This window comes from Lepus europaeus, chromosome 6 (assembly GCF_033115175.1).
Source record: "Lepus europaeus isolate LE1 chromosome 6, mLepTim1.pri, whole genome shotgun sequence".
Lineage (NCBI taxonomy): Eukaryota > Metazoa > Chordata > Mammalia > Lagomorpha > Leporidae > Lepus > Lepus europaeus.
In genome coordinates this window covers 90,495,711-90,521,736 of record NC_084832.1, presented here as the reverse complement: position 1 = coordinate 90,521,736, position 26,026 = coordinate 90,495,711, and the positions used below count along the sequence as shown (strand labels likewise).

The 26,026-nt window shown below is 44.8% G+C and overlaps 1 protein-coding gene across 2 annotated transcripts in view; it reads left to right on the top strand.

Moving 5' to 3' along the window:
* Positions 1-26,026, top strand: part of MIPEP (mitochondrial intermediate peptidase) — a 176,960-nt gene that overhangs the window by 52,246 nt on the left and 98,688 nt on the right. For both annotated transcript variants that reach the window (XM_062194561.1, XM_062194560.1), the window contains exons 11-14: positions 9,912-10,065; positions 11,928-12,005; positions 14,139-14,343; positions 15,541-15,650. In XM_062194561.1, the coding sequence (XP_062050545.1) occupies positions 9,912-10,065; positions 11,928-12,005; positions 14,139-14,343; positions 15,541-15,650 (547 nt within the window). The remainder of the gene's footprint in view (positions 1-9,911; positions 10,066-11,927; positions 12,006-14,138; positions 14,344-15,540; positions 15,651-26,026) is intronic.

Genomic DNA, 26,026 nt, shown 5'->3' with positions numbered 1-26,026 from the left:
ATGTGAACTTTTCTAAGAGCTTCATCTGTTTTACTTCATTTAAACTTTGCAACAGCCACAACATGTAGGTATGGTTTTTATCCTGAAGCTTTTAATCAGCGCTCTTCCACCCACACAGAGTAAAACTATTCTGTGTTCTAGGAAAAGGCACTTTCTTCCTGCCCAAAGCCACATCCAGCCGGAGCACTCCCCGGGCAGGCTGGGCAGGGGGAGAAGCTGCTGTGGGAGCTGCAGAGCAGGCTCGGGTCCCTCCTGCGGGAGGTCACAGTGACACCACTGCCTGGGTCCTTTTGTTTTGAAGTCTGGTGGTCTGGTTCGCCTCTGCTCCTCAGAAAGCCTTCCTGGAACTTTGCACAGGTGGTTTCTCTCTTCTTCCAGAAGTGGCCAGTTCTGCCGAGTGATCTTGGTTCCAAGCCTTGATTCCCCATTTTACTGCCCAGAAGAGAAGTCAGTGGACGACACTGGGCAGGCACAGTCGCCTTGATATTTTTTATTATTGCCCCCTCCCGTTCCCGGAAGTGTGTTTTTATTGTTCACTTTTGATTGTTGGATATCCTCAAAATAAAATACGGTCTTGTAAGATTGAGCCTTGAGAATCAAATTCGCCCTCTCACATACACAGTGAAGAAAAAATTCCAACAACACATATTATAGAGTGATTTTCAGACACAGGAAAGCTGTCAGTGCAAGACAGTGATCCCGGAAAGATGGGAGACTGATGAGCTTGCTGCCTGGGGGCCCTTCCAAACGTCAGCCAAGGGATGGGGCTGAAAGTGGACTATGGTGCTTTCCTGGAATAGTGAGCTGGGGACCTTGGAGGCAACAGTGTGCAGCTGTAGACACAGAGTTCTGGAAGTCTGGGAGTGGTGGTAGGGGGAGAGACCCCGTGGGTGTTCACTTTGATCTTGTTGAGAATATTGGCTCAAGGCAACCAGGGAAAGCTGGGAGAGAACCACAGGATGGAGCGAGGAGCAGTGTGGCTCACAGGTGTTCACACCGCAGGGGTGTGTTGGAGAAACCCGATCACCCGAGGGCTCTGGGGCAGAGCGCTCAGAAGGTAGCACTTTGGTAGTGGAGCAGAATTAAGCTTAGCCTCAACAGTTGCTATGGCCGCTTGTAAGAAAGCTTCAAAGCCGGCTTTTAAACATGGATTTCTAAAGTGGCATTTTGACTTCTATTTCAATGAAGGGAATTCATTTTTTCTTAGGTTTATAGAAACACTGAGCAGAAAGTACAGAGATTTCCCACCAATGCTACTGCTTCCTCGCAGTTTTCCCTATGATTAACCGTTTTCACTGTGGTCGTGGTACGTTTGTTACAACTGATAGGACAATGTTAGTATAAAGTTCTCGGTTTACCTGAGGTTTCACTCTATGTCGTGCATTCTGTGGCTCGTTGCAGATGTATGTCCTGTGCCTGCCTTTATGTGGAGATCCATTTTGAATTAATTTTTCTGAGGGGTATAAGATCTGTGTCTACACTGATTTTTTTTTTTAAACATGTGGATGTAGAGTTTTTTTTTTTTAAGATATATTTATTTTACTTGAAAGTCATAGTTACATGGGGAGGGGGAGGGTTGAGGAGGAGGGGTCTTCCCTCTGCTGGTTCACTCCCCAATTGGCCGCAACGGCCGGAACTGCACCGATCCAAAACCAGGAGCCAGGAGCTTCTTCCAGGTCTCCCACGTGGGTGCAAGGGCCCAAGGACCTGGGCCATCTTTTACTGCTTTCCCAGGCCATAGCAGAGAGCTGGATCAGAAGTGGAGCATCCAGGTCTCCAACCAGCACCCATATGGGATGCTGGCACTACAGACGGCAGCTTTACCCGCTACAGCACAGTGCCGGCCTGTGGATATATAGTTGTTCCAGCACTGTTTGTCAAGAAGATTATTTCTTTCTCCATTGGATTGGTTTGCCCATTTGATAATATTGAGTCTTTCTATCTATGAACATGCAGTATTTCTCCATTTATTTAGATCTTTGACATCTTTTGCAAGAGTTTTTGTAGTTTTCCTTCTATAGATCTTATGAAACAAATTTTTTGGATGTATACTTAAGTATTTTTTTCAACTAATGTAAAAGATACTGTTTTTAAATTTCAGTTATTCATTGCTGATTTATGACAGAACAGTTGACTTCTGTATATTAACCTTGTGTTCTGAAACCTTGTTATCATTGCTCTTTAGTTCTAGCAGATTTTTGGTAAATTCTTCAGAATTTTCTACGTAGGTAATCATGTCACCTGCAAACTGAGTTTCATTTTTTTTTTCTTACTCCATCACTTATTTCTTTCCTCTGCTTTATTACATTACCCAGGATTTGCAGCATGATGTTGAGTAGGAGTGGCGAGAAGGGATTAATTATTTATTAAATTTTTTTTTTAAATTTGAGAGGCAGATGGGGAGAGAGAGAGACAGACAGACAGACAGACAGACATGCCCAGAGACAGAGACAACAGAGAATGAGAGTAGAGAGAAAGGCAGAGTTTCCATCTGCTGGTTCACTCCCCAGGTGCCTGCAATGGCCCTGGACCACAGCTGTACCTGGGAGCCAGGAACTCAGGCCAGGTCTCCAAAGTGGATGGCAGGAGCCTATTCACTTAAAAGCCATCTTTGCTGCCTTCCAGGGTCTGTTTTAGCAGGAAACTGGACCCTAGAGTAGAGAGCTGGGAACTGAACCCAGGTACTCCCATATGAGATACAGGTGTCTTAACCAGCATCTTAACTACTATGCCCATCTCCCACTCCTTGTTCCTGAGCTCAGAAAGGCTCTAGTTTTCCACCATTAATTGTGATGTTAGCAGTAGGTTTTTTTTTTTTTGTAGTTCCTACCAAGTTGAGGAAGTTCCCCTCTATTCCTTATTTGCTGAGAGTTTTAATTTTTTTGTTGAACTTTTTATTAGTGCTTTTTCTGTGTTTCTTGATAGGGCCATATAATTTTCTTTAGCCTGTTGATGTGATAAATTACATTAATAATTTTCAAGCCAGTCTTACATACCTGGAATAAATCCTACTTTGTTGTGGTATATAATTCTTTTTATACATTGCTGTATTTGATTTGCTATTTGATTTTTCTTTTTTTTTTTTTTTTTTTTTTTGACAGGCAGAGTGGACAGTGAGAGAGAGAGGGACAGAGAGAAAGGTCTTCCTTTGCCGTTGGTTGGTTTACCCTCCAATGGCCGCCGCAGCCGGCGCACCACGCCGATCCGAAGGCAGGAGCCAGGTGCTTATCCTGGTCTCCCATGGGGTGCAGGGCCCAAGCACTTGGGCCATCCTCCACTGCACTCCCTGGCCACAGCAGAGAGCTGGCCTGGAAGAGGGGTGACCGGGACTAGAACCTGGTGTGCCGGCGCCACAAGGCGGAGGATTAGCCTATTGAGCCGTGGCGCTGGCCTGCTATTTGATTTTTCTTGAGAAAATATTTTTGTATCTGTGTTCATGAGAGCTAATGGTCTATTAGTTTCCCTTTCTTGTAATGTCCTTGTCTGAGTTTTGTATTAGGATAGCTAGTCATTGAATGAGTTAGTAAGTATTTTGTCTACTTTGTTTTCTAGAAGACACTGTAGAGAATTAGTGTAATTTCTTCTTTAAATATTTGGTAGAATCCATCTCTGGGCCTGTTGCTTTCTATTTGAATATTGCTAATTAACTATTCAGATTCTTTGATGTAGGCCTATTCATGTTTTTCCTTGTGGGAGTTTTGGTAATTTCATCTTTCCAGAAGTTGGTCCATTTCATGTAGGTTATTAAATTTGTGGAGAAAGAATTAGTCATAGTATTCCTTTATTAAAAGATTTTTTATTTATTTGAAAGGCAAAGTTACAGAGAGGCAGAGAAAGAGAGAAGTCTATCCACTGGTTCACTCCCCAAATGGCTTCAACAGCTGGAGCTGGGCTGATCGAAAGCCAGGAGCTTCTTCCAGGTCTCCCACACGGGGACAGGGCCCCAAGGACTTGGACCATCTTCTACTGCTTTTCCAGGCTGTAGCAGAGAGCTAGATTGGAAGTGAAGCAGCCAGGTCTTGAACTGGTCCCCATATGGGGTGCCGGCTCTGCAGGCGGCTGCTTTACCTGCTACACCACAGCGCCAACCCCTGCTTTATTATACTTTTGATTCCCGTGGCATCAATAGTGATGCTTCCTATTTACTTTTTTGTTGTTGTTAAGATTTATGTGTTTATCTGAAAGGCAGAGTGACAAGAAAAGGGAGAAATCTTCTACTTGTTGTTTTACTTCCCAGATGCCCACAGAAGCTATTGCTGGGCCAGGCCAAAGCAAGAGACAGAAACGTCACCCAGGTCTCCCATGTAGGTGGCAGCAACACAGATACTTGGGCCATCATTTACTGTTAGCAGGAGGCTGGTTGGAAGTAATGAGTAATTGAGGCTTGCACCAGCACTCTCATATGGGATGCGGGCCTCCCAAGCAGCACCACAGTGTCACCTCCCCTTTGCAAATTTGATGTTGGTATTTTGTCTTCCCTGTATTCTTTTTAGTTAATTCAGCTAGAAGTTTATCAACTGTATTGATATTTTCAAAGAGCTAGTTTTAGATTTCATTTACTGATTTCCTGTTTTGTTATTGTTGTCTGTTTTTCTTCTCTTTACTTGGATTTAATTTGCTCTTTACTGGTTTCCTAAGGTAGAAACTTAGATTACTGAGTTTAGATCTTTATTTTTTTTTAGTATATGAATTCATTACCTTAAATCTCCCTCTAAGCACTGCTTTTACTACATGCTACAAATTTTGATAAGTATTTTGTCAAACTTTGTTTTAAGTCTTTGTCAAAAATTTTTAAGAATTATATGTTACTATAGTCTTAATGATTTTGTAACTATTTTAAAATTTGCTTTATATGAGTGAAGTTGAATATATTTTTATTTGATTATTGGTTTCAACATTTACCTATTTTCCTGGCTATTTTTCCTATGGTCCTTTTACTTTGTATTTGTTGAATTCTTTATTTAGTGGCACATTATACCTATGACTATAAAGTAAAGTAAAAATATATTGTCTCGGGGCTGGAGCCATGGCTCACTTGGTTAATCCTCTACCTGCGGCACCGGCATCCCATATAGGCGCTGGTTGTAGTCCCGTTTGGTCCTCTTCCAGTCCATCTCTCTGCTGTGGCCTGACAGAGCAGTGGAGGATGGCCCAAGTGCATGGGCCTCTGCAGCCATCAGCACAGTTCCAGCCATAACGGCCATTTGGGGAGTACGCCAATGCAACGAAGACCTTTCTCTCTCTCTCACTGTCTATAACTCTGTCAAATAAATTAAAAAAAAAAAAATTGACTCAAATAGATAAAATTTTTTAAAAAGTTTGAAGAGTAAGCGTAAAAATTTTTTGATGTGTATTTTCACATTCATTTGGTTCAAAATGTTTAAAAAAATTTTTTTGACAGGCAGAGTTAGAGAGAGAGAGACAGAGAAAGGTCTTCCTTCCATCGGTTCACCCCCCAGTAGCCACTATGGCTGGTGCGCTGTGCCGATCCAAAGCCAGGAGCCAGGTGCTTCCTCCTGGTCTCCCATGCGGGTGCAGGGCCCAAGGACCTGGGCCATCCTCCACTGCCTTCCCGGGCCACAGCAGAGAGCTGAACTGGAAGAGGAGCAACTGGGACAGAATCCGGCGCCCCGACTGGGACTAGAAACCACGGTGCTGGCGCTGCAGGTGGAGGATTAGCTTAGTGAGCCGTGGCGCTGGCCTTTAAATTTTTCTTGATACTTGCCCAACCCATATTTGTTTAGGAATGTAGTGTTTAATCTCCAAGTGTTACATGGTTTTCTAGCTGTCTTTCTGATGCATGTGAGACACACATTGTATGATTTCTGTTCTTTTACATTAGTTTAGGTCTGCTATTTTCCCCCCAGGATGGGGTCTTCCTTGGTGAATGTTCCATGTGAGCTTCAGAAGAACGTATATCCTGCTGTGTAGCTGGATGAAGTAGTCTGTGGTGAACAGTTGTATCTGCTAGACTGGTAGATGCTCTTTAGCTTATGTCTTCACTGATTTTCTGCTGATTCAGCCTCTCCATTTCTACACAGAAGTGTTGATGTCCCTAACTGTAATAGTGGATGCACTGGTTTCTCTTTGAAGTTTTAGTGGATATTGCCATTAGGTGTGTGCACATAAAGGCTTGTCAGCCTTTCTGGTCAGTTAGCCCATTTGTCATTGTGAAATGCCCCTGATGATTTTCCTTGCTCTGAAATCTGCTTTGTCTGAAATTACTGTAACTACTTCAATTTTCCATTATTGTTAACATGGTATGTCTTTCTCCATCCCTTTATTTTTAACCTATCTGTGTCTTTACATTTAATGTGAGTTTTTTATTTGACAGGCAGAGTTGCAGACAGAGAGAGGGAGAGGCAGAAAGTTCTGCCGTGCACTGCCTCACTCCGCAGATGGCTGCAACACCCGGAGCTGGGCTGGGAGCTTCTTCTGAGTCTCCCACGTGGGTGCAGGGCCCCAAGCACTGAAGCCATCTTCTACTGCTTCCTCAGACCATAGTGGAGAGCTGGATCAGGAGATGAGCAGGCAGGACACGAACTGGCGCCCACGTGAGATGCTTGCGCTGCAGAGGCTTAGCCTACTACACTGCAGCTCTGGCCCCAGTCTTCACTCCTGAGTGCCGACATCTCGGCCTTGTGCCTCTAATACTGAGTCTTTGTTCTTTGCACCACCCAACTCTCTCCCATAATTGAACCTCATTTTCCTCTATTCTCCCACAAACACTCATAGCCCATCTTCTTTTGTTTGTGTTCAGCGCTCTCATTAAACGCTTGGCCCTGGTTGGCATTTGTTGCAGCAGTTAGGCTGCCATGTGGGATGCCTGATTCCCATATCAGAGTGCCTGTGTTGGAGTTTTGGCTGCAGTCTCCATTCCAGCTTCCTCTGCACCCAGGGAGGCAGCAGCTGATTGCTCAAGTAGTTGGGTCCCTGCCTGCCACCCATAAGGGAGGCCCAGATTGAATTCTGGTTCCTGTCTGAGGCCTAGCCCAACCCTGGTCACTGTGGGCTTTTGGTGAATGAACCAATCAATCGGTGGGGGAGTGCATGCCCTCTCTTGCTCTGTGGCCTACAGAAGAGATCTCCCATGTGGCTCTGTAAATGATCCATTGAGGATCTAGTCATAAAAAATTAGAAATTCTGGTTTTTTTTCTTTGTTTCAGCTTGCCAGAATTCCTCCTTTTGGTGTTTTGCAGTGTAGTAGAACAGTAGCACATGCATATAATTTATAAATACAATAAATGTAAGGTAGGGCCTGAAATCTGTAGTCCCTCTGCTTGGTGTACCAGGCCCTCTGCTTTCTAGCTCCTGCCTGCTCGTCCCAGATTTCTCTCCTACTCTTTTCCCATTTATCCCTGCATCAGTACTGTCATATTTAGTCACATGGTTTCTAGAAGTTAGCAGGTTATTTTATACCATCATACTTTTGTTCTGCTCAGCCTGGAATTCCTTACTACCATTCTCTCCCCATCCCTAGTTCCTCCCCACCAACCCTAATTCTTCCTTAATTCTTTTTTTTTTTAAAAAAAGATTTATTTTATTTATTTGAAAGGCAGAGTTACAGAGTGAGGTAGAGACACAGTGAGAGCTCTTCCATCCGCTGGTTCACTCCCCAGATGGCTGCAATGGCTGGAGCTGCACCTATCCAAAGCCAGGTGCCAGGAGCTTCTTCCAGGTCTCCCACGTGGGTGTAGGGGCCCAAGGACTTGGGCCATCTTCTACTGCTTTCCCAGGGCACAGCAGAGAGCTGGATCAGAAGAGGAGCAGCCGAGAATAGAACTGGCGCCCACATAGGATGCCACCGCTTCAGGCCAGGGCTTTAACCCGCTGCACCACAGCGCTGGCCCTATCTTCCTCAATTCTTGTCTGTGAAGCCCTCCCTGTGGCACCACCCTGGACTCCACAAGTGAAGTGAAGTCACGTTTTCCTTCATTCTCCCACTGCTCCATGCTTGTTGCTTGCTTCTTTTAGCACTGGCTATTGAGTGTCAATTTAGGCTGTTTAGAGACAAAGATTGCCTGTCTTTCCTGCACCATCCATCAGGGCTGTTGACAGCATGTGTAAATGAATTTATCAATCAGGGTTCCTAGAGATGGAACCAACCGGATGTGTGTAGGTCTGAGAAGGTGGCTTTTTAGGGAAAAGTCTCACATGGTTATGGATGGCAGCTGAGAAGTCCTAGGACTGGCTATCTGCAGGCTGGAGACCCTGGGACATTGGCATGTGGCTCAGTCCAAGGCCTCAGAGCTGAGATGTGACTCTGTGTAAGGCTGACAGCCTAAGAGCTTAGGAAGGGAGCTGCTGGTAGAAGTCCAAGGATCCAAAGGGTTGTTGAGCTTGGAGTCCTGATGTACAAGGCAATAGAAGGAGTCTCTCCCCGCTCTTAGGGGAAGAGACCAATTTGCCATCTTCATTTGTTGTCTCTGGGCCCCAGCTAATGGGACTATGCCTGCCCACATGGAGGCTGGATCTTCTTCCTACCTGGTCAACCCAGACTCACACACTAACCTCTCCTGGAAACACCCTCCCATGCTTACCCGTGATAGTGCTTTGCCAGGTTTCTAGGCATCCGTTCATCCAGTCAAGTTGTCATCTAAAGCTATTATCCTAAGCATGAACCAGTAAGCGAAGGCACTGGACCATTCACTTCTCACTCAATGGGAGGAATCCGTTTTTGGAAAAAATTGATCAGAAATTAGGTTGTAAATTTGTGGATTTCTGTGGCTTGCAGTCATATTGTGAACTTGATGTTCACTCACTAGATTTATTTATAATTATTATTTATTAATTCACATAGTAGTAAAAGTTATAACTTTACATTCATGGTTCACATATGAGCTTGTGTGTATTTTGTTAAACCCAGGAGATAGAAATATTGTGAGCACCTACTCTTCCTGTGGAGCTCTATTGTGGAGTCTGCAGGTAGGAACCATGGTCTGACTTAATGACTTGAAACTGAACATTGAGAGCAGATATTTTGGATTTGCTCTGATGTATGTTAGAATAAATAGGATATTAAAAAATTATTTTTGGATGAGGAATGATTAACCTTACCAGTTGTCCTTAATTTAAGATACGTAGTCATGAAGCAGATAGAGATTTGATTGTTTGTATTCCAGGCACTTTTTCCCACAAATATTTTTACTAGTTGAGAAGTTTAAGTTTACTTAGCGGGATTCTTATTTAATATTTCTGTGCTATAATCACAGGTTTTTTAGGATACAACATGTTTTTATAAAGTGAAGCATTTCTAAAGGCAGTATGTTTAAAATGTGGGTAATTCAGAGAGCATGCTTAACTGACTGGGTCAATGAGGAGCACATTGCCTGCGAGGGAGCAAGACCAGGGAATGGTCTTTGTTAATTAAGTGCTACTTAAGTATTACTGCTAATACTAGCAATAACGAGACTCATCCTTCTGAAAAAAAACAAAACCCCTCGAGGGACAGAAATAGTCACTCAACCTTGGCTGAGGATTGATTCTAATCCCTGGGTTACCAAAATCGACACATTCTCAGGTCCCTTCTAGAAAATTTGTTTCCTTCTAGAAAATTTGCATAGAGCCTTCACACGTGTGTACACTTGGAGTCATCTTTAGGTGACTTAAAATACACGACACAGCAAATGTGGTGTAAAGGGTTGTTAAACTCTGTTGTTTAGGAAATAATGACAAGGAAAAAAGTGTGTACCTGTTTAGTACAGACTTTTTTTTAATTTGTATTTTGTGTCTAAGGTTGGTTGATTCCTCAGATGCAGAGCGCAAGGGTTCGGAAGGCCATCTTTATGTTTTCAGTCCTTTTTTTTCCCCTAGTTATGGTATTCCTAAATATTAAATGAAAAGTTAACTGAATTTGCCTTCAGAAACTGAAATAAACAAAAACACTATTGAACCTCTCTTCCTTCTCTTAGGTATAATATTGAGCCCAGTCTGTACTGCCCGTTTTTTTCCCTTGGCGCATGCATGGAAGGGCTGAACGTTTTATTTAATGAACTGTTGGGGATTTCGTTGTATGCAGAGCAGCCTGCTAAAGGAGAGGTGTGGTGTGAAGACGTCCGAAAACTGGTAAGTCTGCTCCCCCTCTTGGCTTGGAAATTGGCTGGACAGCGGTTTCATACTGAAAGTATCTTCACCTGATTAATTTATAATTAGTAATTTAGGACAGGAGTGCCCTAAATGATTAGGGACAGGAGTGTGTCCTGCTTTATTTATGTTTCATTAGAAAATCCAAGTTGCTCCTTCTGACTTAGGCCACTGTATGAAAAGAATCCGAACACCTGGTGGCAGAGTGAGTTCTCTGAAGAACACTCTGCAGGAGCTTGATGGAAGGTTGAATCCGCACACCTGTGCCTACACACATCCGCAAATTCTAGCTGAAGGGAAATTGGTCTTTCCTTCTCGCAGACCTTCAGTGCTAGGCGTCCTTTTTGGCTGGTTTCAGGATCCATTGCGTCAGCTCTCCTACGTCTTTTTCCATGTTTGTATTTGATACCAATTTATATCCTGTTTCCCTTATTTGACTTTGGTAATAACTTTAAGCCCAGTGTTCACCCTTCTCCTATCCTGCTTTTTAAAGTGAGCACTTAAAATTCTCCCTCAGAAGATTGGGAGGCTTTCTTGACTTAGCGTTTATCATAAGGCTTTTTCGTCACCTTGCCTTGTTTTCTGCTTGCATGCTTACCATGTTGTACTTTTCTACTCTATCTCAGGATGTAAAGTGTCTCATATTCTCTCAGCTGTGCTTTGTAAACACAGTGTGTGTGTGTGTGTGTGTGGCAGGGTGGTTGAAAGGAGAGCTGGGACAGGAAGGGGTTTCATCACCTCAATACCTGTTTATGTATTACACACTGCCCAGACTGAGATGGATAAAGTGCGGGAAATAAGAAGGAAAACTGGTCAGAGAGTGAAGGGACAGAGTGCGGTGATGTAGACGTGTCACCTGCCGGTTGCTCACTGCTGTGTCCCAAATGCCTTCATTAGTTCCTGGCACAGAGTAAATGCGTGATAGACGTTTGATGAGTAGACGAATACTTGCAGGGCAGTTACTTATTTTCATTTTATGTGTGTGAGAGAGAGATCGAGATATTGTCCATCCACTTGATTTACTCCCCAAATGTCCATAATAACTAGGGCTGGAACAGGCCAAAACCAGGACCCAGGAACTCAGCCCAACCCTCTCCTGTGGTTGGGAAGGGCCCAGCTACTTTAACCATCATCTGCTGCCTCCCAGTGTGTGAAGAAGCAGTAAGCTGGATCAGAGGCAGAGCTGGGACTTTAACCAGGTACTTCAATATGAGATGCGGGAAACCTAAACACTGTGCCAAGTGGCTGTCCTTTCAGGAAATTTAAAGCACAAAATTGGGGTTCTCTTTGATAGAAGCATCAAGTTCTGAAAAGACAAGTGAACTTGGAGACAGGCAGCAGAGTTTTCTCCTATGAGCTCTGCCTCTTTTATAGCCCTTTGGGAGAGGGAATAATGATATTACCAATAATTCAGCTGAAGTTGGGAGCTGCATTTTTGTTATTTTTTGAACTCAGGGGTTATAGTTTGCATGGGCATATATCATCATATACTAAGCTTAGACAGAAAAATAATTTGGCTGCCAAAATTGTCCAGCCAGCACCTGTCCCCAGCTCCTCGGGTAGTTTGAGCAGTAGTGTGAAGAGCCATGGCTGGGAGCGCCGCAGCAGAGGGTTGGCAGCCAGCACGAAGAGCCTTCAACGGAGGGTTCCCGGCCACAGAATTCCCACATCAGTATCGTCTAAGAGGTGGAGCAGAATGGAATGGGGAAAACCTGTCTCGAGAAACCTGGGACATAGGAAGTAATGAGAATGCTTGTGTTTGTTGCTGTGGACGTGAATAAGTGCACTGTTGTTGAGAGTTGTTGACAGCCTCATTCACCACTGAATTCAAATTTTCTTTCTAGGCTGTTGTTCATGAATCTGAAGGATTGCTGGGCTACATTTACTGTGATTTTTTTCAGCGACAAGACAAACCACATCAGGTGATCTTTTATTTAAAAACTGGTCTCCCTAGAAGTTATCAGCAATAATTTGTATTAATGTTAACTTTATATGTCATTTTTATAGTTCTATAATATCTAAAGGCACTAATAATAATTAGTAAATATATAAATTTGAAATTAGGATAGAATTAAAAAATAAAGCCTATTAGAATAACTTCATCAGTCTGAGTCTTTCACTTTTATCCGGTTCTGTACAGTCATTTGTGCCAGCCAGTGCCCCAAGCCCTCCGAACACATCACAGCTTTTCATGTTCACCCCCACTCTTTGAACTAGTCTCTGACATTCAGGGAGACTGAAACCGGCAGGTTGAGTTACTTGCCCAGGTTCACATAGTTAGCAGTGCAGAAGTTTGAAACTGAACATTCTTTTTTTTTCTTTTTTTGACAGGCAGAGTTAGACAGTGAGTAAGAGAGACAGAGAGAAAGGTCTTCCTTCTGTTGGTTCACCCCCCAAATGGCCGCTATGGCCGGCACGCTGAGCCGATTTGAAGCCAGGAGCCAGGTGCTTCCTCCTGGTCTCCCATGCGGGTGCAGGGCCCAAGCACTTGGGCCATCCTCCACTGCCTTCCCGGGCCACAGCAAAGAGCTGGACTGGAAAAGGAGCAACCAGGACAGAACCGGTGCCCCAGTTGGGACTAGAACCCGGAGTACCGGCGCCGCAGGCAGAGGATCTAATGAGCCACGGCACTGGCGCAACTGAACATTCTGACTAGAGCTCCAGCTCTTAACTCCTCTTCATGCTTGACATGCCTAAATTGCAGAAGATACATCCATATGGAAACCTTACCAACGACAGGACAGTTAACTCCTTATATGAAAGATGTAAAGGTCATTTCCTTCCCTTTATCTGCATACCAGCTTCGATAATTCCAGCAGTTTGATGCTCAGCTCATAGAACCAACCCTCTCATGGGAAGCACCTTCCAGGAGCATGTTCCCAGTGACATAAAGACCTCTCACCAGGTCTACCTCTCAGACACTGTAATTGAATCAAGCCATTAACTTTAATCCTTCGACCATTAACATTAATCCATTAACCATTAACATAAGACTTTGGAGTTTCAGAGTCTGCATAAGTTGGGGAGCCAAATCCTATTCATACTGTAACACTTACCAGTTGGCTTCTTATGTGGAAGATGTGAAGTTCATTTTCTTTCCTTTAGCTGCGTGCCAGGTTTGCCAGCTTCAGCAGTTTCATGCAACTTAATGGGAAATGTCAAGAGTTCAGGTTGTAAGTTACAACAGAAATAATGGAACCTTAGATTGGAAGAGTGAATCACAATTTCCATAGCATTTTAACAGATGTGATCTTATGAAATCTGGACAGCCACTCTGGCATTTCACAAGGTAGCACTCAAGGCTCACAGAAGTGAATCTCTTTCTAAGATGATAGGGCTGGTGTTGTCGAAATGGGACCAGACTCCAGGTCATGAGGCACAGGCCCATGTGTCCCCTCTTTCCTCCACTGCAGTGTCAGGAGCCCTGCTCCTAGTCATGGGCCTGTGGTCAGATGCAAGGTGTAGTGATTCTAAGCTGGTGTCGTTGGTTATGTTCCTGAACATTTCCAGGAGAATTTCTTTTTCTCTCGTCTTCAGAGTGAGACACTAGTCTCATCAGAGATGGTTGTGAAGAGTCTGGGTGGCTGAATCTCAGTGTGGTGCCCATTCCGGCGTCCGTCACTCCGGAGTCCTTGCTTCGTGGTAGGTTAGAGCCATACATGCAGGCGATGCAGACAGGCAGATGTGGACGGTGTCCCTGGATCCTTGTCTGACACCCGGCGGGCCTCAGACGTTGGTGTCCCTCCCCACTTAGTTGTGACTGTTTCAAGGGAGCGAGTCTGAGCTCTGTGTTGACTTTGTTTCTGGCAGCTGGCACAGCATCAGTTTAGTGCATGGTTTTGGAGCCAGTGCGTGAGCGAATCAATCTGAATTCAATGTTTTTTTTTTAAAAAAGAATTAAAAATGTAGCAGATTAGAAAGTGTTGAGGAAAATTATCTATGACTCAATACGTAGAACACGAATAGAATTAAGTTAAAGTTTGCAATCCTATGTTTTGGTATAATTTCACATGCATTGATGCTTTCTCTCCTTGTGTGTTTTCTGATTGTCCCAGGACTGTCACTTTACCATCCGTGGGGGCAGATTGAAGGAAGATGGAGAGTATCAGCTCCCAGTCGTAGTCCTGATGCTGAATCTCCCCCACGCCACAAGGACCTCCCCAACATTGTTAACCCCTGGCATGATGGAAAACCTTTTCCATGAAATGGGCCACGCCATGCACTCTATGCTGGGCCGTACTCGTTACCAGCACGTCACTGGTAAGCCATGAAGAAGGCTTTTATTTCATCAGAATCTGTTAAAAGCATGTGTGTCTTCTTTCCCTGGAAAGACGGCTTGCTATTGAGAAAATCAGATCATTTAATAATGTCCCGTGGTCCTTTATCTCCAGTTGCCTCATCTTGTTGTTATGCAGCCTGATCCTCTGACGCTGGTTCTGGCCTTGCTGACATTTCTCACCAAGGACTTCCTTCTCTGCCTTACACGGCTCTGTGCCGTTTTACGTGGTAGAGTGTCCTGTGTGGAATTTAATTTCGAGGCTGTGTGTGTATGCCTCCTTCGTGGCAACACAGATACTGAGTGAATAAGTGAAGGAATGTTGCCTCTTTGTATGCAGAATCAGATTGAAAACAAAGTAAAGCCTGGTTAAAAAGGGTGAGGGAGTCCTTTTTGTTTTTTCTTGAACTTTTGCCATTTTTCTTATGCTTTCCCCATATGAAGTTTTAGTTGTGCTTTGCTAGTTTTTTATGTGTGACATATTTGGTGATATTATAGACTTCCCTCTTGGTGATCTTATCTCTACGTTTTATGCTATCATATGCAGTCTGTGTTAGACTACCTGGTACATTGTTGGCTTTCAGCATTGATTAACTAACTGTACATACGCAGGCTTTGGTGCAAGGAGAAGATACTTGAGAAGGCTACAGGCAGGCTGAAAAAAATTATAAAATGTCACCAAAATGTCTTAAAGGGTCTGTTACTTGAAGTAATTTTTAGTTTAAAGTACTGCTTTTTTGACTTGCTACGCAAAGCAATAAATGAATAAAATAAAGTCCTTTTAAAACAAATGAAGGATAAAAGCATTTGGTAATGGAAGTCAGTGCACTAAATAAAAATGTTTTATTAATTGTTAGCATGTTTTAATCTGTGTTTCATGTATAGCCAGCATAGCTGAAGAGCAGTTTGTTTGTAGAGGGTGCAAGCACTGCTATATAAGGTGTTGCAGCAGCTGTGCAAATATTTTGTTTCACTTTTGATATAAAGGAAAATATATAGGATTATATTCTGCAAATATGTACAATAATTTTATAGAAGTAAAATATTGATTTAATGAATTAAAGCTTATCATAGTTCATCAGAAGTACAAATAAAAGACTTAAAAGGGTGTGTAAAAAGTAAGGTACATATGTTGATTTGATTCATACCAACTTTTATTCTCCCCCCACCTCTTGTTTTAGGGACCAGGTGTCCCACGGATTTTGCTGAGGTTCCCTCTATTCTGATGGAGTACTTTGCCAATGATTATCGAGTGGTTAACCAGTTTGCCAGGCATTATCAGACTGGGCAGGTAGGAATGCTAATGTTGCCGTGTTACCCATCAGGCTGCCACATGTGGTTTTTTTTGACCTCCTTCATCATGCAGAACACTTTGTACCCTTTCAGAACTCTGTCCCCCTTCTCAGGAAAAGATGCCTTGTTTGTTTTCTTACTTCTTTTCCTCCTCCTCCACTTCCTCCTAATTCCCTATTTCTTTTCTCAGACTGTAGAATCTTAGTCGTAGCATATAGTCATGTGTTGAAAAACAGGTTCCCTTTATTAAATGCCAAGTAACCTGCCAGAAGATCCTCATCAGCCTCACAGGAGGAAGGCACTGTGTCTTCATTTTCCAGATAAAGCAGCAAGTTATATGGTAGAACAGGCAGTCAAGCCTGTCCTGATTCAAAAAAGCCTTTGCTTCTGAATATTTTTTCTCGTGATCTGAATTTTTGTGTTGTTCATAAAACTGAATTACAATGCCATATGTTTTTAAGATTTATTAATTTGAAAGGCAGAGTTAGAGGGAGAAACGAGAATCTTCCGTCTGCTGGTTCAGGCCCAGATGGCAACAATGGCTGGAACTGAGCTGATCAGAAGCCAAGAGCTTCTTCCCGGTCTCCCATGTGGTGCAGAGTCCCAAGCATGTGGGCCATCTTCTGCTGCTTTCCCAGATGCATTAGCAGGGAGCTGGATCAGAAGTGGAGCAGCTAGGACTTGAACCAGTGCTCGTATGGGTTGCTGGTATTGCAGGTGGCAGCTTAACCTGCTGTACCACAGCGCCAGCCCCCAATACCATATTTTATAAGTGTTATTAGTATCTATGGGGTACTTCAAAGTTCACGGAAAAATGGAGTTAAAAGATCAGTTTATTCTGCTGCAAAACAATTTGAAATCCATGCATAGATTTTTTTCTTTTTCTTTTTCTTAAGATTCACCTATTTATTTGAAAGTCAGAGTTACACAGAGAGAGGAGAGGCAGAGAGAGAGAGAGAGAGAGGAGAGAGGAGAGAGGTCTTCCTTCCGCTAGTTCACTCCCCAGTTGGCCGTGATGGCCAGAGCTGCACCGATCCGAAGCCAGGAGCCAGGAGCTTCCTCTGGGTCTCCCACGTGGGCGCAGGGGTCCAAGGACTTGGACCATCTTCTGTTGCTTTCGCAGGCCATAGCAGAGAGCTAGATCGGAAGTGGAGCAGCTGGGCTCAAACTGGCACCCATATGGGACGCTGGCACAGCAGGCAGCGGCTTTACCCACTATACCACAGCGCCAGCCCCTGCATAGCTTTTTCATAATACATATTTTCCATTAACTTTTTGATGACTGCTAGTATATGATGCTGTCTGAATACTCATTCATTTTGAGATTTAGATTCCAATGATGCCTTGTAATTTTAAAAGATTTTTAAATTAAAATGAGGGGGCATTGTGGTGTAGTGGGTAAAGCTGCTGACTGTGATGCCAGCATCCCATATGGGCACCGATTCAAGATCCAGCTGCTCCATTTCCTATCCAGCTCTCTGCTAATGTGCTGAGAAAGCAGCTGAAGATGGCCCTCCTGCACCCACATGGGAGACCCAGAGGAGGCTCTTGGCTCCTGGCTTGGGATCAGCACAACTCTGGCCATTGCGACCAATTGGGGAGTGAACCAATGCTTGGAAAACCTCTTTGTCTGTCTCATTCTGCCTTTCAAATAAATAAAGTAAATATTTTTTTTTTTTTTGACAGGCAGAGTGGACAGTGAGAGAGAGAGACAGAGAGAAAGGTCTTCCTTTTGCCGTTGGTTCACCCTCCAATGGCCGCCGCGGTAGCGCGCTGCAGCCGGCGCACCGCGCTGTTCCGATGGCAGGAGCCAGGTGCTTCTCCTGGTCTCCCATGGGGTGCAGGACCCAAGCACTTGGGCCATCCTCCACTGCACTCCCTAGCCACAGCAGAGAGCTGGCCTGGAAGAGGGGCAACCGGGACAGGATCGGTGCCCCGACCGGGACTGGAACCCGGTGTGCCGACGCCGCAAGGCGGAGGATTAGCCTAGTGAGCCGCGGCGCCGGCCAAAGTAAATATTTTTTAAGTAAATTTTAAATAAAATAAATTTTATTTATTTGAAAGAGTTACACAGAGAGAGGAGATGCAGAGAGAGGTCTTCCATCTGTTGGTTCACTCCCAGTTGGTTGCAACGGCTAGAGCTGTGCCGATCCCAAGCCAGGAGCCAGGAGCCAGGAGCTTCCTCTGGGTCTCCCACGTTGGTGCAGGAGCAAGTACTTGGGCCATCTTCTGCTGCTTTTCCAGGCCATAGCAGAGAGCTGGATTGGAAGTGGAGCAGCTGGAACTGGAACCGGCGCTCACATGGGATGCCAATACTGCAGCTGGCAGCTTTGCCCACTATGTCAGTGCTGGCCCTGAAATAAAGTAAATCTTTAAAAAAAAAATTAAAACGAGAGATACCCAACATTAACTTAGCTATAGCTATGAACATTGCACTGCTTGCTGTCTACTTATACATTGGGAAGTATATTCTCTTTTCTTAGAACCTTGATTATATTATCTTATACTCTTACACTAGGGAGTTTGCCCTCAAAGTGTTCCTGCCTGCTACCAGGGGAAACTGTAGTCATCTTTGAGTCCTAGCACCTAGATCCTTGACTAGAAAAAAAAAAAACAAAACACAAAAACCCAAAACGGAAAGAAAGTAAATGAAGGAATGAGCAGAATTCAGAAAAATAAAACCCAGACCACCTTTATTTATAACTACTTTCTGATTATAACTCCAGATGATTCATTAGTTTGGTCAATAATTTCTTTTGGTGACTTAATTTTATGTAACTATTATTGTCAGTTGCAGTGTAATGGATGAGTGTCTGGATACCTAATCTGCATGAGTGTTCATGTGATCAATTTCTGTTACTTAGATGGCATCAATAAAGTATTTGTTAATTCCTTCTCCATCAGCCTGCAAAGAATTGCCCTGGGAGTTTTATAGCCTTGGCTGATAACATAGAAACACTTCCCACTTCAAATAATAGCCTAACCCACCCCTGGCTGCTGATTTAGAGGTTTGGGAATGATGAGGAATTTCATAATTGCTTTATGCATGAGGGCTGTTGAGGCAGGGCCCTGGGGAGAGCCCAGCTCAGCTTGCCCGGGGCTGGAGGAGCGGCTGTACTTGCGGCTGTACTTGCGGGACCAGGTCTTGGAGAAATACACACAAAGGGCAGTTTGCCAGCTCTCTCTCAGCAGTTCTTATCTATTTTATTAAAAATTATTTATTGAGGACATCTTCAGGACATAGGTCCTCGGGTCAGGAAGTATTTATGACTTTCTGTTATATATACCAGTCACTGTTCTTGGGAGCCAGGACACGGCCATGAGCATGTGAGACAGCATCTCAGAACCCACAGCCTTTCACTCGGAGGGGTCTGAGGTTAGCCAGAGACCTGGGCATTTGTCCAGAAGGCGTGGGGCTGGAGCTGCAGCCAGAGGGGCCGGAAGGGAAAGGCACTGAGGATCCCAAATAGGAGATGGGACTGTGTCCCGAAGGAGTGAGATGAGGTGGGGTGCTGTGGAAGGTTTCCTAGGCAGGCAAGTGATGTCATGACATTTTTATTTCTGGACAACCAGCATGGTCTCCGGGAGGAAGGCAGATGAGAGAGATGTGAGACTCGGGTCTGAGAGAAGGTCGTAGCTTCAGAGAGCCGCCGAGTGCCTTCCTGAAGAAGCAGGGCCGGCCGCGATGCACAGAGGACAGCAGACCCAGCCCAGCCGCCCTCTTGGGTTTGACGACATTTTGCAGGAGCTGCCCCCAGAAGCAGCCCTTGGCCCTGGAGCCAGGCTCATCTGGAGCACTCTGCCTGCTCTCCAGAAGTCTCTGCACTCCCCCCCGCCCCTCCCCACACTGTTTGTTCCAGCTCCTCTCCCAGCCTGGCCCTGCCCTGGGGGGATTTTGCTGGGCATTGTCTACACTGGGCGTTGCTGTCACTCCTCCTTCTGGCCACTGGTGCTCACACAACTCTGCCCCCACCCATTTTCTCATCAGTCCTTGGCAAACAGCTCTCCTGGATTCCACATTTGGATTTGTGGTCTTGCTTAGCCTGTGGCAAGCCTTAAGTGAAGGGAGGGGGCTGGGAGCAGCAGGGGCTGGAGAGACTTACCTGCAGGCAGCAGAGGCTGCCGAGCTGCCAGGGAGAGGGAAAGGTGGAAGATGGATCCCACTGTCTGTGATCCGGGAGAGGACCAGGCCCAGGACGAAGATGCCGTGTTGTGTGTGGAAGTGTCGATGACTCTCCTTCATGTCTGGGAGGCTATCGGGAGCACAACCCTGAAATGGGGGACTCAGGTAGAGCCTGCAGACATGTGAGGCTCCGTGGCAGATAGAGGGTGGTGGGAGTTCAGAGTGCTGAGGGCTGGCGAGTTGTCTAGGGAGTCCTGAGTGGCTAGGGGGGAGCTTCTGCAAGCTAGCCAACCCTGCAGTGAGAGGGAGACTCCCAGGGAAGCAGGAGTCATGCAGAGTCAACCTTTCTTTTAAAAAGCTCAGTCTTGGGCTGAAATTCACTACAGATGCTAATGCCAATTTTTAAAATATTAACCATCCTACTTAAAGAGAGCAGAGAAGGGGTCGAGCCCCAGCTTAGGGGTGATGTAATGTCCAAAAACAGGGGAGGGCCTCCCAGTCCTGTGCTCTTACTAAATCCTGCAGTGGGAGGGACCCTTTTGACCTGGGTAGCTGCAAGCCCCAAATCTGTCCCAAGATAGATGAGCTAGGGAGAAAGCATGAAGCCTCTTTGAATTTATTCAAGTCTCACACTTGAAGACTGTCTGGGGGCCCTTAAGGGACTCGCAGACACAGTTGCTAAAGAATTTTAAATAATTCTGTGAGCCTGTGGAGAATGGAAAGTTTGCCCCAAAGGCAGAAATGTAAATGCTTTGAGCTTCACAAAGGACTTGCCTCTTCTTGTCACTAATTAAGACACCGGGTGGCTTGGTGTTTTCATTTTAAGGGCAGTGCTAGCTGTCAGGATCAGGAGTTAATTCCTTAAAACCCAAGCCTTTGTAAATAAATGTCACTTAAGCCTATAAGGAAAAATAACAGAATTGTATCTTTATGCTTTATTTCCTATCCTGCGGTATCTCAGTGAAGAACATTTTTTTTTATATCTTGAGATATATTCCAGAAAGTTCTGAGTCTATGATACTCTATCAGTGATTTATTTACACCTCCAAGTATTTTATCTGAACTAGAGCATAGCATGGCCAACACATTCCTTGTGGTGGAATGAGTAATTAGAGACATCTGCTTATCAGATTTGCAGGTGCCATGCAGTTAAGTATGAGATAACAAGTGCCAGAGGTACTCATCTGAGATTCAAAATTGTCTTGACAAGCTACAACATCAAAGCGCAGGTAGAATTTGTTGTGAGTTGATCTTAGTCAATAGCACAAGTGTGGAGGGGGAGAATACACTTGGTAGCAGTCCCAAGGCCTAAAAGCCGTGGTAGACTTGGCCTGGACCAAGAGTGATGAGATTTCCCCACAGATCTCACCCAGGCTTAGGCTGCATTAGCAGGCTCCGGAAGGCGCCGTCCCTCTGTCCTCAGTGCCCCTTGGTTCCTGCCTTCGGCCCTTGCCGGTTGCTGTGAGCACAGAATGCCCTGTAAGCGGCCCCCACTTCCGGCAGCATCACGCCCACCCTGCCTTCACCTTTCTGTGATGCAGCCTGGCTTTTTCCCCCTGTGTTTTGATCTTCTTGAAACTAGGTCCCTTGTTACAGTATTGAATGGCGTTGTGTGTGCTGGCCCGTGTCTGTTACAGTCTCAGGTGCTCTTCACAGTCCCTGAAGTCTTGGGTTCCAGGCGAGGAGACACTGCAGCTGCCAACCACACCTGTGTGTTGCAGGCCCGGTCTGTAAACACCCCGGCAGGCAGCTGCTCTGACCCTGATTGCACCGCACTTGAGACCCCAGTTTTTGCTTTTTTGTCTTTTCTCTCTTCACCCAGTACTGATTCATAAAGGAGCTAGATCTTTTTATCTCTGCCCTAGATTTTGATCTCTTCATAGCAGGTTTTAGATATATTTCTGAAAATGAGCAAAAGCCCAAGACTTCTAGCTGTGACTTTCTTTTGGCATTTCTGAGTCTCTGTGCCCATCCTACTGTCTGAGACTCTGTGTCTGTATGTGACAAAACTGAATTAGCCACACCCCCAAGCAGGCTGGGGACTTGAATGTGCACCTGGTCCCCATCCGGCAGTGACTGGCTCTGTCCCCTGTTGTCTTCAGTTTCCAGTTCCCTACTCACAGCACCTCTTCCACACACACTCATGTGTCCTCACCTTTCCCTGGAGCACCCCCTTTGCCCTCAGCATATTTCGTGGAGCGGGGCTGCCAGTATCGCTGTATTTCAGTCTACCGGGAGCCTTTTGTTCCCTTGGGGATGCCATGTTTCACAGCAACAGTGAAGGACTGGCAGACGTCCTGAGGAGAGGCTGCTATGTTTGTGTGAAATGGGAAACCACTTTTTAAGAAAGTTTTTTTTAAGCTTTATTTATTTATTTTAAAGAGTTAGAGAAGGAGATCTTTCATCCTCTGGCTTACTCCCCAAATGGCCACAACAGCCGGGACTGGACCAGGCTGAAACCAGGAGTCAAGAGCTTCTTCCATGTTTCCCACATGAGTGGCAGGGGCCCGAGTACTTGGACCATCTTCCATTGTTTTCCCAGGCACATTAGCAGGGAACTGATCAAGTGGAGCAGCTGGGGTATGAACAGGTTCCCATATGCGGTGCCAGCATCTCAGGCATGCTATGCCACAACCTGGTCTCAGAAAATAAAATTTTCAATTAATTATTATTTTATTTTATTTTATTTGAAAGGCAGAGATACAGAGAGAGAAGAGAGAGAGTACGCTTCCACCCACTGGTTCATTCCCCCAGATGGCCACAACAGCTGGGTCTGGGCCAGGCCAAAGCCAGGCGCTTTTTCCAGGTCTCCCATGAGGATGGCAGGGGCTCCAGCACTTGGGCCATCTTCCAGTGCTTGCCCAGGAACATTAGCAGAGAGCTGGATTGGAAGAAGAGCAGCTGGGACTTGAACCAGCGCCCATATGGGATGCCAGCACTGCAGGTGGCCATTTAGCCAGCACTGGCCCCCCAAAAAAGCTTTTAGGTTAGAAGAATGAAACTGGAGTCTTGTATTTTGTATCTGAAGGGTGCTATATTAGTCTGCTTTTCATTACTTTAACAAAAATGCCTGAGAAGAGCTTCTTTGAGAGAGAAAGGTTTATTTCCACTCACAGTTTGGAGGTCACAGCTCAGGATCAGGTGGCCCCCTAGTCTGGCATGGGGGGAAGCGGGTCATGCCCAGTGCAGAGGAAGGATGTCATGGTGAGCCAGGAAGCAGAGAGAGCACCTATGCTGAACTTGGACTCAAATAATAACCCTCCGAGGGCACATCTTCAATGACCGAAGACTTCCCACAAGACTCACCTTTCAGACGCCATAATTAGATCAAATGTCTGTCCTTAATCTGTCAGCCATTAACATTATAACATCAGAGCTTAAACATCTACATGAGTTTTGGGGAGGTCAGTCCTATTCAGCCCATAGCAGGTGCGTTCACGTAAGGGGAAGAGAGCATACTTAACTATGTGGCATTCCAGAAAAGAAGCCGTAGTACAGAGACAGTGAGTTGGAACTGATTTTAACTCCAAAGATTCTGCTTAGAAATGATTGTGGAGGAAATGAGGCATATCTGAAAGTAGAAAACTTAGCTCCTCAGATTTAGTATTGGATGTTGCAAGATAGCAGGCACAGAATGAACAGCTGTGAGCGCTCCACGCCCCAGCTTCAGACATCAACATTCCTATGTGCCCTTCTGCTATGAACGCATCCCTGCTCCCCACCTCCCAGGGGTAAGGCAGTCCTGAATTCTTAGTCATGTTTCTTTTTTGCTTAAAAATAGTTTCTCTTACATTATTTATTCCTAAGTGATGTAGTGGTGTTTAATTTTAGCTTTGAGATTTACAAAATGGGCATTTTCTTTTATAGTCTTCTATGATTTTCTCAGTGATTATATACTTAAGACTCACCCATGTTGAAGGTAACAGTGTGTTTACTTCTAGTTCTGTACAGTATTCCATAATTTTTGTACCCATTCTCCTGTCATTGAGCATATGTGTTCTCTCCTCCCCCCCCCCCTTTTTTTTTGGCTAGTTCACAGGCTGCTGATGTGAATATTTTTATGCTTTTCTCTTTTGTATTCATGTAGAAGATTGGAACTGCTGGTTTTTCTTTTAAATATTTCTTTGAATGTCAAAATGGCAGAGGGAGGGATGGAGGGAGAGAGAGAGAAAGACCTTCCATCTGCTGGTTCACTCTCCAAATGCCTGCAACAGCAAGGACTGGGCCAAGCGGGAGCCAGAAGCCAGGAACTCCATCTGAGTCTCTCCATCTGGGTGGAAGGGGCCCAAGCACTTGAGCCATCATCTGCTGCTTTCTCAGGCTCATTAGTGGGGAGCTGGATTGGAAATGGAGCAGCCAGGACTTGAACTGGCGCAGGTTGCAGCTTAACCTGCTGCAAAACACTGGCCCATTTTTTTGTTCCTTTCTAATTGCTCTGTTCCACTTGCTAGAACTTCCCATACACTGTTGCAAGTAGAAACTACAAAGCTGTTACTTCTTTGATTTTTTAAAAAGAGAGAGCCAGAAAAGGGGAAGAGAAGAGAAGAGAGGTACCCAGGACCTCCACCTGGATCTTCCACATGGATGGCAGGGGCCCAAGTCCTTGGGCTATCTTCCAGTGCCTTCTGTGGCAAATAAACCAGGAGCTGGATTGGAAGCTAAATAGCTGGAACTCAAACTAGTGGTTTGGTGTGGGATGCTCCTGCTGTGCCACAGTGCTGACCACTGGTCCTGGCTTTTAAAGGAAATGTTTCTAATGGTTACTAATTTTTTAAGGTTTATTTTATTTCTTTGAAAGAGTTACAGAGAGAGGTAGAGACGGGGAGAGAAAGGTTTTCCATCCATTGGTTCATTTCCCAAATAGCCTCAATGGCTGGAGCTGAGCTGATTTGAAGCCAGGGGCTTCTTCCAGGTCTCCCACGTGGGTACAGGGGCCAAAGGACTTGGGCCCTCCGATGCTTTCCCAGGCACATTAGCAGGGAGCTGGATAGGAAGTGGAGCAGCCAGGACTGGGATGCCAGTGCTGCAGGCAGGGGCTTTAACCTGCTGTGCCACAGCACCAGCTAAAGTATTTTTTATAGAATTATAATCACCTGTTCCTTGAAATTTTAAGATTCATCTGTAAAACCATTCAGGGTCTACTAATTTCTCTTTGAGAAGAATTCTTAAATGATGATTCTTAACTTTCATAGAACTCTGTGTGCCTTTTTTCTCCCTTAAGTAAGCTTTGCTAAGTTGTAATTTTCTAGAAATTTATCCATTTAATCCAAGTTTTTAAGTTTATTGGCATGAAGTTATTTATTGCAATCTTTTTATCCTTCAGTTCTTACAAAATTACATCCTTTTCATTTGTATTTTTTTTTCTCTGTTAATCTTGGCAGAAGTCTGTTTATCTTAGTAGTACTTTCAAAGCGCTAATGATGAACTTTGTCCTCTCCAATTTGTTTTAGCTCATTAGTCTCTGCTCTTGCTACTGCTGTCTTCTTCCCTATACCTTGTTTTCTTCCCCGATTTCTTACACTTAGCTAATTGCCAGTCTTATTGAACATATGCATTCACATTCTAATGCTGTAAACTTTAGATTGCATGATAAACTGCTTTAGCTGCATTCTACCACCTTTCTTATTTAGGAACCTGTAATTTTAATGTGAAATTGTTTTTTAAGATTTATTTCTTATATTTGAAAGGTGAGAGGGAGGGAGGGAGAGAAAGAGATTGTCCATCTTCTGGTCCACTCCCCAGATGGCTGCAGTGGCTGAGGCTGGGCCAGGCAGAAGCCAGAAGCCAAGAGCTGGAAGCTTCATCGGGATCTTCCACATGGGTGCAGGGGCCCAAGCACTTGGGCCGTCCTCTGCTGCTATCACAGGCCATAGCAGAGAGCTGGATTGGAAGAGGAGCAGCTGGGACAAGAACTGGCGCTCATATGGGATGCCAGCACTTCAGGCCAGGGCGTTAACCTGCTGAGCCACAGCACCAGTCCCAAGTCTGTTGTTTAGATCTTTGATACATAGCTAGTTTGTTTGACCTAGAAAAAAATTGAGAAGTGGGAGTCTTCTACTAGGCTGACAGATATATCACTTCCCTCTTCTATCCTTTTGCTGTCTGTATTTTGAAAATATTTTATTAGCTATATAGAATCATAGAATTGTTATACGTTCCTGGTGAGCTATTTCTTTCTTCCTCTAGTGCTGTTTTCTTAATCGTACGTGCTTGTTCTAAACATTATTTTGCTGATAATTCTACAAGCTTCC